Below are 15,575 nucleotides of genomic sequence, written 5' to 3'. Positions count from 1 at the left end.
CTAAGTAGAACTTGATTTGAAAAAATTTAAAATGTTTGACTTCTTAAGTAAAGGTTTGATTGAAATAAGAAATGTTTAACTACTTTTAGAAGTAGCTTTGAAACTTTAAGATGGTTAAAACCATTATGTACATCGGAACAGTCTAAACCATTACATTCATCAGGACTGTGAAAACCATTATGTCCAGTTGGTTTGACACACTTAAGTGGAAATGTTTAGTCATGTTGATATCAGTTTAATTTGTATTCTTGCTTTATTTCAAATATCTCCTTTTACATCTGACTAACGCCTCCTACAGTACTTTCAGTACTTTGATTTATTTTAAAAGTGGTCAAGTGCGACCTATGACCTTTAACCTTGACCGATGACCGCCAAAATCTTATTGGGTGTAGACCTCGATGGTGTGATGCTATGATGTGAATATGATCTTTATGCAGCGGTTCATGAGATATTGTGTACACAAGACAAAGTAATTACTGTGTAACCCATTTTACTAAGTGGAAGTATTTTAACTATTAATATTTCAAATCCCTACTATATCAGGAGAGTTCAAAATGTACTGCTATTTAATCAGGGAAACAGGTCTGTACGTTATCATTATATTTCTGATCATTTCTGTTTTAAAACGAAAATATTTTGAATGGCACAAATTAAGTAACATGTTCTCAAATAGATGTACACTGACAAAAAATAGAGCCACTGTAAATACTTTATATCTACTTAAAATCAAAATGCACACACAAAAATAAAAAAGATATGAAAGACAAACTACATGTAGTTTTATCTTAAGTAATCAAATAATGATATCTAAACTTTTTTAGCATTTAAATGTTACTTTAACCCCCATTGCTCTGGATACTGAAGTAGCCACCAGCTACTACAAGGAGACTCAGCCTCTGAAGTATAAACAACTGGCTGTTGCAATAAACCCTGAAAATTAACAAATTTGCCTAATACCAATACAAAGTTATTATGAGTATACATATGTCCATTATTCTCTCTAAAGTTTTGTCACTAGAGCAAAAACAAAAAAACTAAAAAAACGTACAGCATATCTCCAGATTTTTTTCATAATTTGCATCACAGAATAGCAGACAGAGCAATCTCAATGACTAAAATCATATTGTATCAAAATCAAAATAAAGCTTTTTATAATGACAATGAACTCATTTTCATATTACAATGTGCTGTGATTATTTCTTTTATACAGGCACAGGTTTTTAACCTCTACATGAAGGAATAAGTATAACTGTAACTAATTGTTTCTTTAAAACTTGTATTATTGTATATGTGTACCCCCTGGTAGATAAAAATGTTTCTGTGACATCACACATTTAATCCCACCAATCGGGAGTCATCTTACATGTTTTTGTGATGTTATATTTAATCCCACTAATCGGGAGTTTCTGTGACATAACTCATTCAATCCTACTTTGATCACTAAATAACATTGATATAAACTCAGTAGAAATTGCTCTCATGGGATTGGCTGCTATTCTGGTTGGGGTGGTGCATATAAGGCCACATGTACATATAAGGAGCCGCAGGTGGTGGGGGTGGAAGTGTGGTGGTATTTGGTGGCAGTGGTGTACCAATTCCCTGTGTAGCCTGTTGGAGACCAACAGGACCATCCTGAGTCATAGCAATGGGAAGTGGTACAATATGGGAGCCAGCCTCTGACTCATAGGACTGGGCTGGGTCAGTGTACACACGGGGCAGGGGCGGGGATATTGGTACAGGAGAAATGTTGCTCACAAGACTGTCACCCCCCGGGGTGGTAGATATAGGGGGAGGAGCAGACCCACCCACATTTGGTCTAGTCTGTGTGAATGGAAGTTTAGGATCCCCTGGTTTATCCATAGTTCTGTCTATAAGGTTCTCTATAAGGCGTTCATAGCCATGTTCTGATGTTATACGGTCAAGTTCACTTTCTACTCTATACACGGGAACAGAGTCCATCTGATGGTCAACAGACGGTGTAGTCAGTTTTATATCTATTTTGGCAAGTGATCGACTCTTCCTCGCAACTGGAGTTGAAAGTCCAGGTCCAGACCCTGCCAGACCCGAGATATTTTTACTCTGGTTTGCTGTGTTTTTTTCGTGTACTTTCATGTGCACCCGTAAGTTATCTGCCCTTGAGCAAGCTTTACCACAGTAACTACACACATGTTTTTTCTCTACACAATGTACAGTTTTCTTGTGTTTGGTGAGTCCACCTTTGTCGGGGAAGCACCTACCACATTGATCACAGTCGAAAGGTTTCAGTCCTAGGTGGCGCCGCTGGTGAGCCTTGCACCTCTCCTTTGTTTTGAAGGCCTTGCCACAGTCTGGGCACTCATATGGCATTTCTGTCTTGTGAACATACTGGTGAGAGTAGAGTGTAGCATAGGTTTTGAATGACTTGCCACAAGTACTACACTGGAAGGCCTTTTCCTCACTGTGAACAGCTGCATGGATCTCTAAAGTACTTTTGTACATAAATAGGTGTCCACATATGTCGCACATAAAGCGGGTTCCGTCTGCTGTATGACGACGGCGATGCGTCTTCATAAGAAATTCTGTTTTGTAATCTTTGCCACAGATATCGCAACTAAACCAGGTATCCGCTGCATGTTTTGACTCAGTGTGGTACTTTAGGGCGTGGCTGTTGATAAAGCCAAGCCCACATGTCTTACATTTGTATGGACGAATGTTACCATGGGACATCTCGTGTACACGCAAGCTGGTTGTGTAGGAAAATGCTTTACCACAAATACTACATGAGTATTTCTTCTTGTTTCCGTGGACTCCTTCCACGTGCATTTTTAGATGGTTTGAAGTGAGATAACTTTTATCACATAGCTTACATTTGTGGGGCCGTTTTCCACTGTGTTTTAACTGATGTAGTCTGAGGCTGTGATTGAAGTTGAAGGAGGCCCCACACTGTTCACACTTGTACGGTTTACTGTCACTATGCAGACCCCGCTTGTGGTGGTACAGGGATTCCTTACTGGTGAACTCCTTCCCACATAGCTCACACTGGTGCCGAGAGAACTGGTGTGTGGTGGTCACATGTCGTCGCAGAGCTCGAGTTGAAAGGTAGGTCTTTGAACACTGGTTGCATTTCTGCACTGAAGAAAACTGATGATTAGCCCGCATGTGGCGCTGCATGGCAGTTACTGTGTTGAACAGTTTAGGACAATGAGAACACTTATGCTTGATCAGGTCCGGTTTGTTAACACTACTGACAGGTCTCTTTTTACGAGTATTTTTTGACTTCAGTTTTGACATTGGCTTCTGAATAGGTGAAACTTTTGCTTTTTTTAAAGTCTGTGGCAAATTTTTTCTCCGTCTTTTCCTACGTTTTTCTTCTACAGGCAAATCTTCTACTCCATGTTTGGTGGTCATGTGCTGAAACAGATTGGGTTAAAACAAGTATTAATCAAGGATAGGCATATAGATATATCTCATACCAGGTCAGTACATTAGCTTTTATAGGTATACTAATCAAAATTCACATAAAATACATTTTGTCATTTTGTTTCATCCTTTTTTTCCACTTTATCACATTTCAGGTATACTTCCTAGCATTTCTAAAAACATATTTTAAATTCCAATGAAATGAGTTAACAAAATGTTTTTATTGCTTTTAGCAAAAATTCTTTAAAAACTTTCAGGAAGTAGTCCACATTTAATGCATAAGTGTATTGATAGATCTTATTAAAATGTAAACAACAACAAAGTTTTACAGGCAAGTACTAATTATAACTTCAACTTTCCTTTCTAATTAAACTTTCACCATTCTCATCCAATAAGAATAGGGCAAATCTAATACTAATAGCAACTCCCTAGACATGTATAATCTATTGTTTTTTTGTTTTTTTAATTTTTTAATTTTTCAAGATTTTTTCCATAAATACAAAATATTTGAAACATATATACACACACATTCTCACACTTACACCCACAGTAACTATAATCCTTACTCATGATTCAATAACATCATCATCATCATATCAGCATCATCATCATCATCATCATCCTACTCCTCATCATCATCATCAGTTCATCAGACATACAGTCTGAAATTTTATCTCATCGAGTCATCTGGTATGATTTCCTTTTTCATTAAGAAGAATCTGAGTTAATTATGAAATGATGTAAGAATTGTAATATTAAACAAGGGTACATCAGACTAGAACATTACATACTGTCAAGTGATATTCTGACCCGAGATCTGTTACCTCATGCATTGCTGTGTTGGATGGACAAATGTCCTGACAAATTTTACAGATGTACACATTTCCAATGTCATGTTTCACCCTCAAGTGTTTCTCAGCTCCTTGCTGACTCCGGAATTTGGACGGGCAAAGAGGACATGTAAGCTCCTCCTGTCGGAGAGATGTTGGTGATTTGACATCATTCGGAGACATCACCGGTGTTGGCTTGATGACCATCACATCTTGATTGCCGTCGGTGTCTGAATTATCATCAGTTGTTTCCCCAAACTCTTGGGGATCATAGTCAGATTCACTATTTTCTGTTTTTATCTGGTTTGACACGAGATTAATCGTCAGTTTCCTTAGACGCTTACCTACAATAAATCATAATGTTATTCAACTCTATACAACTCTTCCTTACCCAAACAACTATCATAATCAATATATATATATATATATATATATATATATATTCATATCAAGTTCATTACATACAAAGTACTATACATTGTATTTATACTTTTGATCAATCTATACATTCTGCTGTGAAATATGTACATTCATTTAGTACATGCTGAAAGTGGTCTCTTAACAGTGAATTGTTTTCTCTTTTTAACATACATTGTACATTCATGATGACAACTTTCACAATCTGAAATGCTATGCCAAGCATGTTTTAAAACATAAACAGATTTGCTATCTACCTGGAATCCAAACTTTGATATATTTGTGAGTTTTACATTACCCTGAAGTAGCTCACCTCGAGGTCCTGTTGTTTTGACTGGAGGACTTGTTGTTTTGACGGGAGGACTAACAGGCTCAATGTCTGGTGATGCGTTTGACACACAATCCTGGCTGACTGAAGCAGTGCTGACAGATTGCTCCACTTCTGAAGAAACCAAATCCTCCATATCTGTTTGTGTAGAAACATCCTGGCAGTTTTTCTCTTCTTTTTCATATCCCAGCTCCTGTGCCTTGTAAGCACTACCATGCTCAGTCTGGATTTCTAGATTGGCATACTTGTCTGGTTCGGTCTGTATCTCTGCATTCGTCAGTGGCTTCAGAAATACAAGTCCCAAATCTCGTAGGGTAGACAACTCTGTACAACCAACTATATCTTGTAAAACAGTTCTTTGAATTTTAAGAAAATCTTCCCTGTGTGTACTTTTCAAAAATTGGTCTTTCCACAAGAAAGAGATTTTCTCAAAATTGTCGACACAGATATCTGACGAAACTTGAAATGTTATCTCTTCTGAAAAATCTAGTTCCTCTATAAGGATTTTTTTTAGGTAATTGTGGAACCGCAGTTTAAGCTTCTCCATTTCAAGGAGAAGTAGCTGGTTACATCTGAAAATACATAAAACATAATAAAATAAATTATATATGTCAGTAATATCCCCAAAGATTAACTCTCAATGATACTCTCATTGATACTGTCTATGATACTCTCAAAGATTAACTCTCAATGATACTCTCAAAGATTAACTCTCAATGATACTCTCAAAGATTAACTCTCAATGATAATCTCAAAGATTAACTATCAAAGATACTCTCATTGATACTCTCTATGATACTCTCAAAGATTAACTCTCAATGACATTATCAAAGATACTCTCATTGATACTGTCTATGACACTCTCAAAGATTAACTCTCAATGATACTCTCAAAGATTAACTCTCAATGATAAATTTGATAATCTCAAAGATTAACTCTCAATGATACTCTCATTGATACTGTCTATGATACTCTAATTGATACAGTCTATGATGCTCTCAAAGATTAACTCTCAATGACATTATCAAAGATACTCTCATTGATACTGTCTATGATACTCTCAAAGATTAATTCTCAGTGACATTATCAAAGATACTCTCATTGATACTGTCTATGATACTCTCAAAGATTAACTATCAAAGATACTCTCATTGATACTCTCAATGATATTCTCAAAGATTAACTCTCAAAAATGCTCTCATTGATACTGTCTATGATACTCTCAAAGATTATACTCTAATTGATACTGTCTATGATACTCTCAAAGATTAACTCTCATTGACATTATCAAAGATACTCTAATTGATACTGTCTATGATACTCTCAAAGATATTATAAAAGATACTCTCATTGATACTGTCTATGATACTCTCAAAGATTAACTCTCAATGACATTATCAAAGATACTCTTATTGATACTGTCTATGATACTCTCAAAGATTAACTCTCAATGATACTCTCAAAGATTAACTCTCAATGATAAATTTGATAATCTCAAAGATTAACTCTCAATGATAATCTCAAAGATTATCTCTCAATGATAATCTCAAAGATAAACTGTCAAAAATGCTCTCATTGATACTGTCTATGATACTCTAATTGATATTGTCTATGATACTCTCAACAATTAACTCTCAATGACAATATCAAAGATACTCTCAAAGGTATGTTTTTTTTAACCAACAACTGGTGGTTATAATGTAAAACTGCTCGTGAAATAAATTAACAAACTAATGCGTTTCAGCACGGATAACAAAATTATATCAGTTTCAATCATGTTTGGGGATAATAAGACTACATTTGAATCAGGAATATAATTTTATTAATGTGTCATTTGAAAAGATACATCCACTTATTCAGCTTGCATTCAATCATAACTTTGTTTCGTTTTTAATTGCATATCTGCATTTTTTGCATTTACTGCTACATTGACCAATCACTGTAATTCACATACTTCAGTAACGCCACCTGTCACGTCATATCCAGGTCCAAAAGAATATTATACGGCTATGCCGAAAAAGAGGACCAGAAGGCCTGTTTTCCAAGGATGCTTCAGACTAACTATAGACAAAGTCCTTTCTTTCCTACAGCAGAAAAATTATTTTAAAGTATTTGTTCCATTTCACCAAAGCGAAGGGTGCTTCAGACCACAACACTGCATTATTTGGTCAAAATTCACTTTGTTGTTCACGACTAGTAGTAATTTTTATGAAAAGTTGATGGATGGATGCCACGGAAGGTGAGCTAACAACCTCTTAACACTGATTTGAGGAATACCTCTGGTAAATGCATGGAATATTCTCCCAATGTCTGGTGTTAATGTACAGAATGTTAGATAATTTGAAAAAAAATAATCATGTCACTCACAACTGAAAATATATCATATATATACAAAGCTATTGTAGCAAAACTGGACTCAGCTGAACAGCTGTGGCCTGGCAGCTCAAATGGCTTGAATGTCCGTCTAGAGTTCAGAGGTCCGGGTTCCAGTCGACGAATATTCATACCCTGCATACACTGCTCTCCGGCAGGTCTGATGACGACCATCTGTCAGAAATTGTCCGTCCGTCGTCCAGAGCTACGTTATCGCCGCTAGGTTCCAGTCCCTGTCTGGTCATTGCATTTTTACGAACTAAAATAAACCACTGAGGAGGTATAAGGTCTTATGTGTAAAAGACTTTGTTGAAGGAGGAAAGGATATAACAAAACTGGCGCTGTTGGTGAGGTAGCTAGCTCAAATGGTTAGAAGAGCACCTGTCTACAGTTCGGATGTCTAGTTACAGGTGCCGGACTCGTTTTATAAAATAATAACATATACGAGTACATATCATTTATATGTACACTTAGGCTAGTCTATATGTTATTATTTTATAAAACGAGTCAGGCACCTGTGGTCTAAGCTTAGTGTTCGAGTTCCGGACGACTTCGTCTCTCCTGCATATGGACAAAGAGACTTTCAGTCAGCGTCTATTGCTCCTCTATTAATCCAATAAATATCATTCCGATTATGATGTTGCATCGCGCTCCCGTGCCCCCGTGTCAAAGGCCCGTGATTAGGCAGGGTGTGTGTGTGTGGGGGGGGGGGGGGGGGGGGGTAAATAAACCATTGAGAAGGAATTCATGTCGAAGCATTTATGAAATGAAATTACAAATAGTATTCCAAATTATCCCTTACCTGCTTTCGTGTGTTACAAATTGAAACACTGATCAGAGTTCGTTAAATTGCCATATCAGTCTCTTCTAGCCTGTGATCGGAGAAGTCCGAGAAGCAGAGAAGCATTAGAACCGGAAGCCTTGAACCTGAACATGCGCAGAGTTTTACTTTCGGTTTCCAAATATAGCCTAATTAATAGAATGAATATTGGTGGAAAACGGATCATGGTGAAAAACATAATAATAAAAGATACTTTCAGTATACCATTTTTATTACTTTTGTTATTTTTCTCAAAAAGAAAAAAATAATAATTGAAAACTGTCTATTCCACAAATAAATGATAAATTAGAGTAACACAAAGGAATATTACTCTAATTTATTATTAGAGGTTAACACGACAGGAAACTTTTATGATGTATTTATATACATATGTCATTGGGTACATACTCTGCTAGGTTGGAGACCGACGTAGCGTGCGCTTTTGTATTTGCGCGCTCAGCCGTGAAGGCGTGACTAACACTTTATCAGTAATATTTAATCAACTTTTTTTTTAAATCGTTTGCTGGACCAAGCAAAGTAAAATGTATTTAATTTTTGATTGATCCAAAAATAGATAAATAAATAGATAAATAAGCAAATAAAACAAAATAAAATAGAATAAAAAAAATGGACGAAAGCTTTTGGAGAAAACTATATTTGATGCAAAATTTATTAACGTTGTTACAAAGAAAATTTAATGCTTCAACCTTCATCAGTGCCCGTGGAATTTATTCAGCTTTTAATCATATATAGGCACTTGTATCTGGTAATTAACACCAGAATTGTCCTCGATATGTAGTTCTGGTGTTAATTACCAGATACAAGTGCCGATGTTTTAACTGATCCAAAAATGAAAACGATTCGACGTGATCGAGTATTTTTGGAGAAAAAAGGTTCACAATAGGGTAATATATTTCGATATTTGTTATTTACTTTGAACATTAAGCGGCCGTTATGTAAATTTGGCGTTTATTTACGCAAAAGGTGGGGTGTCCAGCAATGTTAATTTCCCATATATATAGGGTTCGACCTAAAGATTTTTTGTTACACTTCGAGATCTCAACCTCTCACCGATACATTGCTTAATTTGTGCCATCAAAGTTGGTTCCTTGGCTAAACGTTTAACCCAAATTGATCGATGATGCACTTGCCTAATTATTTATTAATTAATTAATTAATTACATGACTAAATTTCTTAACTAATTTTAAGAATGCAGATTGTCAAAAACAGATAACAAATAAAATTATTTATTTTAACGAAATAAGAAGTTTTGAACAATAAATTAACTAAATACCAAAATACTACAACAGTAAGTATACAGCCGAGCATATGTAATTTTTAAGCCTTTTGTGAAGAAAAACGATGGTTTTTTTTTTTGTGAACAAATTAAATTTTATGAATGTCTACCTTGAAATTATTAAGTCCATTCAGAATTATTTAGCGTATAGAGAGTTTCATCACTTATCCTAATTTTGCCCAAAGATCAAAACTTTATCATTTGTGAAAAGTGTTGATTTTTGGCTTTGATGTGTGTCACTCCAATGAATTGTTGAACGATAATGGACATAACAGACCCCCCTGTTACACTCCAAACCTTAATGTGCGTACATGTCCCATTCCCAATATATAACAACCCGTATCACGCCGGTAGTGATTAAACAAATCTTGCAACAATATACTCCATATACCGAAATTTCATTGTTCTTTAGACATTACTTTTTCCCATTCCTTCAAGTAAATAGCTTCTATGTCCGTGATTTGAAATATTATATATTAGCGCTTCTATCCTACTTACAAAATTGTATAAACACCTTATGTATTACCGTTTTCACAATGAGAGATAGTTGTGTAGCTGCGGGTTGAGAAGTTGTCTTTAGGAAAGACATTGAAACCTAGAAATATAAGACTTCCCAGTATAGTTGGTTGTTTGATGACAACAACTTTACCGATGATCAAGATATTCACATGTGTGTGAAGTGCTTAAAGAATTATCAGAAAAGAAAGTCGCAACCTGAAGATCAAAACGTTCGTGTTAATGATGAAACGTGTCGGAACATCTCATTATTACCCATAGAAGATAAAACTGTATATGTTAAGGCCAGTCTTTCCACGCCAAATGCACACTATGTACACAGGGGCATGTCTAGTCTTATATTAAAAAATAGCCAGAAATACCTAGTATTTCTGGCTATTTTTTAATATAAGATTATAATATTTCTGGTTATTTTTAATATAAGATTATTATATTTCTGGCTATTTTTAATATAAGAATAGAATATTTCTGGCTATTTTTTAATATAAGATTATAATATTTCTGGCTATTTTTTAATATAAGATTATAATATTTCTGGCTATTTTTTAATATAAGATTCGAATATTTCTGGCTATTCTTAATATAAGATTAGAATAACACCAACTCATCTTTTATCCCTTCTGTGGTGTCCTTGGTCCTCATGTATTTGTTAACTTGATCTCATAGGAAGATCTTAACCCTTACGTTGAAATTCGCACTGATGAAACCAGATCAAAGGAAATCACCAATGATCTAAGTTGGAGATATCACATATCCTATTAAGGCAAGGGCCTTCCTTTACTCTGCGTTTCGCCTCTCTGGATGATGCAGATTGTAAAATATGGATAGGCTGGACAAGAACTCAGTTTCTAAAAATTCTTTCACATCGTTCGTCGTCTACACTCCAAACCACGAGGATGCCTTGCTGTTGTTCTGACGTACATATCCTTGAAGCAGTGTTAAACAATTTTTACCACGTCAGTTTCCAGTATATCGCAAACATTGCATTCCATAGTAAAATCATTAGACATAAATATTGTTCCATTGTTCCTTGAACGTGTACATCTTACAAGAGAAAACATTCTGGAGCACAACACAGTGTTCTCCGAAGCATTTTTTGGCGAGCGAGTGACTTCCATACTTGACGGTACATATATCTTTATTCCTAAGTTCTGATCACAAGCTCCAGAGAATCTCCTACTGGCCAGAAGAACCAGAACTGCTTGACGTTCATGAGCATAACCCTGCCTAATGGTTACATTCTAGACACAGTGAGTAGGAATTTTTACTGGAAGCGACAATGGTTTACAAAAGCCAACTAAAGCCACCATGGATAGTCTCTCCTGGCTGGAGAAAGATGACTATGTCGTTATTAATCGAAGGTTTAGGGATACTTTGTCAGATTTGGAATCACGTGGTTTGACTACAAAGATGCCGTCTATCTAAACCTGGACAGACTCAACATGGCGACCTATAAGCCAACCTTGATAGATCCATAACGAAATCCTGATTGGTAGTGGAGACATATCACACACTATTCAAGCAAAGGTTGCTTTTCAAAACGCAACTTGCCCCCAACTATTCCTTTGATGGCATCGAAGCATTCGTTAGAATAGTAACAGTCTGTCTCAATGGAATCCGAGGACGCGTATATATTAGAACACCAGAGCGAGACGCAAAGGATAGGATGGTGGCCGACAAAATGAAAGATCTCCTTAATGAGTACAACACCTTAACTCAGCGTGTGAAGGTGGGTAAGATTTTACCAGAAGGGCCAAGTCACAATTTGTAAAGCTAGACGCGACTGCCGATAATTGGGACCTTCTAAAGTTAGACATGGAATACATTCGGACAATATCCTGTGGCACATACATGTACAAAACCACTGGCAGCTGGCTACATCAGTGAGCGCCTCAGTGATGATGGTGGCTACGAGATCTGGAACTATCGGCACTCACTGGATATTGTATGAGCAGTTTAAGGTAAAATGTTTGGATCCAGCATGACTGCTCCGACACCATTATATTTCCGTAAAGATTATATATATTGCCAGTATCCTACTGAACCTGAAGTAATGTAGATTTCGCTACCAACCACCCTCTTCCAGGAATTAGGTATGGTCGACTTAGACTACGATGTAGACCAACACTAACATGGCCAATCAGATTCCAGGACAAGGAAGCCATATTGGATTCCAGATTAGGTGGTTTAATGTAGCCGTGGTAAGAACATATACTATTTGTGGTTATCAGGGAACATGGTGTCAATTTTGAAAGTGTAAATTTCACTTTAGTTTGTTATTACATAGTCTTAAGTTATAGAAACATTGCGTTTATTAACACACAGCATGATTATATATATACATGTATTTACTATTTACAAAACTTATAAAATATGGCATCCTTATGCCCCTGTCACACTTTACCGGATTGGGCCACCGGACGTGAAACGGATAACATTTTTGGATATCCGGTGATGTTCGTCAATATCCGTTTTATGTCCGTTTTATGTTCGGTTCATTCGTTTCATGTCAGGTGATGTACGGTGCGTCCGGTGGTATCCGTTGGAAAGTTTTGTGCATGCACAAAACTTGAAACGGACAGTACGGATAAGAATATTCGTTGGCTGTCCTGTGCATGTCCGTTTTATCCTGTATATATCCTGTCATTGTTCGTTTATATGCGGTAGGTGTACGGGGGGCATGCGTTACCCAGTCCGTTGATGGAACTTGAACGCATACGCCACGCATAAACCGGACCTTCAGCGGTCACATAACGAACACATAACGGACACATAACGGACAAACACAGGATGCTTGCAGGATTAACACCGGACACGACGAATAGACAAACGGATTGAAAACGAATAACACGCACAGAACGGATGAATACAGAATACCTACAGGATACCTACAGGGGGAGGAACTGACTACCGACAGAAACTGATTAATTATCGCAGGCATATAAAAAGGTTCTTGGAATCTTCCAAATTAGATTCACAGACAGTTGTCAGCATGGAATGTCAGACTAAAGTTTCTGTGCAGTTTAGGGCCGCCTTGCTGCAGGCAGAAATGCATATGAACAATGTTCAGATGGACCTTCACCAGTACCTTTCCCACAGTTGAAGAAGGCACCGCAGGCAACAGCGAAGACGTTATTGGTCGAGGTCATGGCTGAGCCCGGAGAGACGAAGGCAGTTCGGTCTATATGACCAACTCATGGTAGAACTGCGGAGAAATGCATATATCTTGTTTTTTTTTCTGCACGCGCGCGTTAATGTCCGTTAGGTGTTCGGTTTGTCCGGAATGCATCCTGTACACGTCCTGATTCACCGGTTCGTTACATGGTACATGTTCGTTATTGGTACGTTTTATCCGTTCCATATTCGGTGCAAGTACGTCGTCAGTTTGGATTTTTCTACCGGACTGACAACTTTGCCACCGTATACCACCGGATAACAAAAATTTCTATCCGTTGAAGTCCGGTACACCAATCCGGTCAAGTGTGACAGGGGCATTAGGGGCTACTCTGTATGACTGTTTAAGATGAACTAGGTAAATGTAATTAGTATTACAATGCATCCATATGGAGTTTGTATCTCCAGGTTGTAATCGGGAAGGGCCCGGCAAAGACAACCAACTGATAGAAGTTATGGGTGTCATTCCCTATGTACTAATGAAAAGGAGAGAAATTTTTATTCTCATTTTATTGAGGTTCACTTCACAATATTTCAATGCAAAACAGATTTTCCCGTATGCTCGTTTTTCTTTAAACAAAATTCCTAACAATATTGTCAATCAATTTGAATCACTTTGCACATATTACTATTTTTGGGCAATTAATATTATACTGCTTGGAGATGTTTAAGCACATACTAACGAATGGACTGCAATAGGAAGTTGTGTTTTTGACCTTCAGAAAATTTCGCTTAATGTAAAATGAGCATGTTCTTTCTCAAAATCCATAATGTATTCAACACTGTAATGTCTTGCTTTGCATATATGATATCTATCATGTTATCAGCATGTTTATCTTCAGTTTTCTCAGAAAAATGAAGAATTGATATTGTTGCATTTTCTCCAAAAAGCATACATTTTTTCTTTCTTCTTTTCATTTGCTACATAACTTAATCATTACCTATGTATTTACTCAGCTTTTTTCAGATTCAATATTTAAAACGATTGCTGACGTAACCCCTTATGCGATGGTCGTAAGATGTTCATGTAACGTAGCGAGAATGAGCATCTATATTTTAATTAGATTGTCAAGATATCAACTATTCAAACTTGATATGATATCAATGACGAGGTGATATCACTTTTAACGACTACATTGTAACTGGTGTCATTGGTATATTAATGCAATGCTGGAAAGTCTCTTGGCATTTGGCCAAAGATGAGGTATGTACAGCTTCGCGTCATCTTTAAATGCTTTATGGCACATTAAAGGTCATCTGGCATGTTGTTGATGTACAAAATAGATCCTAATTAACACACTCCCCTAGGCACTCTGCTGTAGTGAATTTAATTGATGAGGATTATGAATTTGTATCCTGACTGACTGCACGAGATTTGTTAAGACACCCTTAATCCATCGATGTGTCAGAGCTTTCTAATTGCTATAGTAGGAGGCGGTGCGATATTTTGCCAAACGCTTTACAAAATCAAACTAGACAACGTCAGTAGTTTTGCTAGACGTCTATTCTTCCATGTCTTTTACTAGCTGTGTTGTGGATGACCTTTGTAGACGGAAGCCATGTGGTGCACTCATTAATAACCTTAAAAATTAAAAAAAAGTTCCTAAAAATGTGTTACTTTTTCCTCTGTAGTACTGTACAGAATAATGAATTGTATCCTGTTGAATACCAGTAAGATATCGAATTAGATAGTTTCCCAAGTGATAGTGACACTACTAAATGAAAAATTAATATGGGCAACATAAATCAAATGCTCCAGGTAAATTCTACCATCTGTTTTCTGATTTATAACAAAGAGCTTAAGCACACTCAAATAGACAGAAGCATTCCTATCGAAAAGAATTTATTTGACTAAGTCTTGACATATACATTTAAGTTTTCAAAAACTTTGTATTCGAAGAAGAGCTTTAACTTTTTTTATATACGAGACCGACTATTTTTGAATTTAGACTGTTGAAGTTTTTATCATATTTTCAGAAGTATTGTGTTCTTTCTTAGTTTTCATAGTTTTTGTATTTCACTAGGCCTCTAGTTTAGTTAGGAAAGAAATGGCGACGACGCAATTTGGGGTGAGTTTGCTTTTTCTAAATTCTTCAGGTTCCCGTCATTTTCAGTTGTGCAATGAATTTAAAATACGGAAAGTTCTCATGATCTTTAATATGATCCCAGTAACATTAAACTTTGATCTGTTGGAATAGAAAGAGAGAGCGCAAGGATTAGGGATAGGGGGAGGAGTTCCTATTCCTCTAGTTACCCTGATGTTGTTTATCACATTCTTAGTTTTATTTACGGATCTTTCTCAGATTTCTATGTAGACGATGATATTTGGGTCAGAAAACAGGTAAAACCTGCCAAATGCAGTTTTGATTTGAAAAAAAAAATGAATGTATATTTTCAATTTTTTGTCTTTTAGAAACATA

General features: G+C 36.4%; 1 protein-coding gene and 1 long non-coding RNA gene across 2 annotated transcripts; both read right to left on the bottom strand.

Moving 5' to 3' along the window:
* Positions 1 to 308: 308 nt before the first annotated feature.
* On the bottom strand, positions 309 to 5,346 carry LOC117320488 (zinc finger protein 2-like). The gene is made up of 3 exons (XM_033875077.1): positions 4,960 to 5,346; positions 4,224 to 4,573; positions 309 to 3,390 (listed from the first exon to the last, which is right to left on the bottom strand). The coding sequence occupies exons 1-3, from the start codon at positions 5,108 to 5,110 to the stop codon at positions 1,462 to 1,464; spliced, it is 2,430 nt and encodes an 809-aa protein (XP_033730968.1). The 5' UTR covers positions 5,111 to 5,346; the 3' UTR covers positions 309 to 1,461.
* A 141-nt stretch (positions 5,347 to 5,487) lies between these two features.
* On the bottom strand, positions 5,488 to 8,261 carry LOC117320487. Its single transcript, XR_004531052.1, has 2 exons — positions 8,150 to 8,261; positions 5,488 to 5,546 (listed from the first exon to the last, which is right to left on the bottom strand). It is a non-coding gene; the product is annotated as an uncharacterized LOC117320487 (long non-coding RNA).
* Between the last annotated feature and the right edge of the window lie 7,314 nt (positions 8,262 to 15,575).

The sequence above is a fragment of the Pecten maximus genome, unplaced genomic scaffold, assembly GCF_902652985.1.
Source record: "Pecten maximus unplaced genomic scaffold, xPecMax1.1, whole genome shotgun sequence".
In the NCBI taxonomy this organism is placed as follows: Eukaryota; Metazoa; Mollusca; class Bivalvia; order Pectinida; family Pectinidae; genus Pecten; species Pecten maximus.
The sequence above is the reverse complement of the archived record's forward strand: the minus strand, read 5'-3'. Positions and strand labels throughout refer to the sequence as shown.